The 3,965-nt window shown below is 45.5% G+C and overlaps 1 protein-coding gene across 1 annotated transcript; it reads right to left on the reverse strand.

The window, feature by feature from the left end:
• Positions 1-2,102: 2,102 nt before the first annotated feature.
• Positions 2,103-3,231, reverse strand: LOC135537835 (broad substrate specificity ATP-binding cassette transporter ABCG2-like). Its single transcript, XM_064963844.1, has 3 exons — positions 3,158-3,231; positions 2,379-2,561; positions 2,103-2,287 (listed from the first exon to the last, which is right to left on the reverse strand). The coding sequence occupies exons 1-3, from the start codon at positions 3,229-3,231 to the stop codon at positions 2,140-2,142; spliced, it is 405 nt and encodes a 134-aa protein (XP_064819916.1). The 3' UTR covers positions 2,103-2,139.
• Between the last annotated feature and the right edge of the window lie 734 nt (positions 3,232-3,965).

Raw genomic sequence — 3,965 nt, forward strand, 5'->3', positions numbered from 1 at the left:
TGTTGGCTACTGTCTAAAACTGTAAGGGTTCAGCCTGTTGGCTACTGTCTAAAACTGTAAGGGTACAGCCTATTGGCTACTGTCTAAAACTGTAAGGGTACAGCCTATTGGCTACTGTCTAAAACTGTAAGGGTACAGCCTATTGGCTACTGTCTAAAACTGTAAGGGTACAGCCTGTTGGCTACTGTCTAAAACTGTAAGGGTACAGCCTATTGGCTACTGTCTAAAACTGTAAGGATACACTACAGCCTGTTGGCTACTGTCTAAAACTGTCAGGGTTCAGCCTATTGGCTACTGTCTAAAACTGTAAGGGTACAGCCTATTGGCTACTGTCTAAAACTGTAAGGATACACTACAGCCTGTTGGCTACTGTCTAAAACTGTCAGGGTTCAGCCTATTGGCTACTGTCTAAAACTGTAAGGGTACAGCCTGTTGGCTACTGTCTAAAACTGTAAGGGTACAGCCTATTGGCTACTGTCTAAAACTGTAAGGGTACAGCCTATTGGCTACTGTCTAAAACTGTCAGGGTTCAGCCTGTTGGCTACTGTCTAAAACTGTAAGGGTACAGCCTATTGGCTACTGTCTAAAACTGTAAGGGTACAGCCTGTTGGCTACTGTCTAAAACTGTAAGGGTACAGCCTATTGGCTACTGTCTAAAACTGTAAGGGTACAGCCTATTGGCTACTGTCTAAAACTGTAAGGGTACAGCCTATTGGTTACTGTCTAAAACTGTAAGGGTACAGCCCATTGGCTACTGTCTAAAACTGTAAGGGTACAGCCTATTGGCTACTGTCTAAAACTGTAAGGGTTCAGCCTATTGGCTACTGTCTAAAACTGTAAGGGTACAGCCTGTTGGCTACTGTCTAAAACTGTAAGGGTACAGCCTATTGGCTACTGTCTAAAACTGTAAGGGTTCAGCCTGTTGGTTACTGTCTAAAACTGTAAGGGTACAGCCGATTGGCTACTGTCTAAAACTGTAAGGGTACAGCCTGTTGGCTACTGTCTAAAACTGTAAGGGTACAGCCTGTTGGCTACTGTCTAAAACTGTAAGGGTACAGCCTCAGTGGAAACGTGCGCTGGAAGTTGCACAGAATACTCACAACTTGCAAGTTTCCTCTCACTAAACCTGAAATTTGCTCAGTACCCAAAAACAATTAAAAGGAACATTGCCCCTGACCTCTAAATACCTAATTTCAACTTCCATTTCAATCGAAACATCTGCATCCACGCTGACATTTCAGAGTACATGCTGACATTTCAGAGTCCCATGCTGACATTTCAGAGTCCATGCTGACATTTCAGAGTCCAATGCGGACAGAAGTTGGATATTGCAGCATTTCGTTTGAGCCAAAGGGACGGCAAGGAACGGGAAGGTGTACAATAGGCTTAACCCGTGACCCTGACCTCTATGTGAACGGGAAGGTGTACAATAGGCTTAACCCGTGACCCCTAACCTCTATGTGAACGGGAAGGTGTACAATAGGCTTAACCCGTGACCCCTGACCTCTATGTGAATGGGAAGGTGTACAATAGGCTTAACCCCTGACCCCTGACCTCTATGTGAATGGGAAGGTGTACAATAGGCTTAACCCCTGACCCCTGACCTCTATGTGACCGGGAAGGTGTACAATAGGCTTAACCCCTGACCCCTATGTGAACGGGAAGGTGTACAATAGGCTTAACCCTGACCCCTGACCTCTATGTGAATGGGAAGGTGTAAAAAGGCTTAACCCGTGACCCCTGACCTCCATGTGAACAGGAAAGGTGTACAATAGGCTTAACCCTGACCCCTGACCTCTATGTGAACTGGAAGGTGTACAATAGGCTTAACCCCTGACCCCTGACCTCTATGTGAACGGGAAGGTGTACAATAGGCTTAACCCTGACCCCTGACCTCTATGTGAACGGGAAGGTGTACAATAGGCGTAACCCGTGACCCCTGACCTCTATGTGAACGGGAAGGTGTACAATAGGCTTAACCCCTGACCCCTGACCTCTATGTGAACGAGAAGGTGTACAACAGGCTTAACCCCTGACCCCTGACCTCTATGTGAACGGGAAGGTGTACAATAGGCTTAACCCGTGACCCCTGACCTCTATGTGAACGGGAAGGTGTACAATAGGCTTAACCCCTGACCCCTATGTGAACTTCTTAGTGAAGCGTAGTTTGAAGTATGCGATCAACAGGAAGATAACGGTCATGATCGCCAGGGCAACGTGATTCTGCCACAGCCCCCACGTGGTGTAGTCGATCCCCTGGTTCTTCAGAAAGTCTTCCCCCGTGCATCTGGACACAGGAGAGAAAGGTTCCTACCTCAGAAACAAAACACCTCAATTATGGATCATTTAAAAAGGTATAGTGAGACATTATCACTTACGTCATACCAGGGGGCAAGGTGCCGTTGAGGGGAATGTCTCCACAGAACTGGAGACCTACAAACTCATTAATTTGGAGAGCTGTTAGTCCGTACCGAGGGATGCTGAGGTACTGGAACCAGGCAAGCCACTCAACAATACTGGGCAGGTTCACCAACAGGCCTGAGAAGATCTGATAGGGCAGGGGAGAGAAGAGGAGGGAGGGGAGGGAGAGGAGGGAGGAGAAGAGGGGAGGGGGAGAGGAGGGAGGAGAAGAGGGGAGGGGAGAGGAGGGAGGAGAAGAGGGGAGGGGAGAGGAGGGGTGGGAGGAGAGGAGGGGAGGGGAGAGAAGAGGAGGGGGAGGGGAGAGGAGGAGAAGGTAGCAAAGAGGAGATTTTAGGAGAGGAGGGGGTGAGGAGAGGAGGGAAGGGAACGAAGAGGAGATTTTAGGAAAGGAGGGGTGAGTAGAGGAGGGAAGGGAACGAAGAGGAGATTTTAGGAGAGGAGGGGTGAGGAGAGGAGGGAAGGGAAGGGAGCGAGGAGGGAGGAGGGGAAGGGAGCAAAGAGGAGATTTTAGGAGGGGAGGGAAAGGGAGAGGAAGAGGAGGGGGAGGAGAAAGGTGATGAGGGGAGAGGAGGAGGAAGAGGAGAGCAACATCATTTCTCATGTTTATAATCATCTTATATTAGTGTGTGTGTGTGTGTGTCAATTCAAGGGCTTCATTGGCATGGGAAAAACATGCTAACATTGCCAAAACAAACCATCACAAATGATTTAGTCTCTCTCTCTCTGTCGCTCTCACCATCTGAAGACGAAGGCTATGGTCATGAAGATGTTGGCGATCGCCACAACACTCTGGTCAGCTGATATAGCCATGGTCATAGCAGTAGCTGTATAGGCTACCCAGAGCTACAGTCAACATGAAGAGAAGAAGGCCTCCACTGTAGCTTTAAACCCTGGAGAATAGAGAAATGGCACAGGAGATATATATATATATATAATATACTAGATCAGAACAGAGTATTACAATACCAGATCAGAACAGAGTATTACAATACCAGATCAGAAACAGAGTATTACAATACCAGATCAGAAAAATACTAGATCAGAACAGAGTGATACTAGATCAGAACAGAAATATACTAGATCAGAACAGAAATATACTAGATCAGAACATAGAAATATAACACTAGATGAGAACAGAAATATACTAAATCAGACCAGAGTAATATAATACCAGATCAGACCAGAGTAATATAATACTAGATCAGAACAGAGTATTACAATACCAGATCAGAACAGAGTATTACAATACCAGATCAGAAATATACTAGATCAGAACAGAGTGATACTAGATCAGAACAGAAATATACTAGATCAGAACATAGAAATATAACACTAGATGAGAACAGAAATATACTAAATCAGACCAGAGTAATATAATACCAGATCAGACCAGAGTAATATAATACCAGATCAGAACAGAGTATTACAATACAGATCAGAACAGAGTATTACAATACCAGATCAGAAATATACTAGATCAGAACAGAGTGATACTAGATCAGAACAGAAATATAAGATCAGAACATAGAAATATAACACTAGAT

Source organism: Oncorhynchus masou, unplaced genomic scaffold (genome assembly GCF_036934945.1).
Source record: "Oncorhynchus masou masou isolate Uvic2021 unplaced genomic scaffold, UVic_Omas_1.1 unplaced_scaffold_8540, whole genome shotgun sequence".
Lineage (NCBI taxonomy): Eukaryota > Metazoa > Chordata > Actinopteri > Salmoniformes > Salmonidae > Oncorhynchus > Oncorhynchus masou.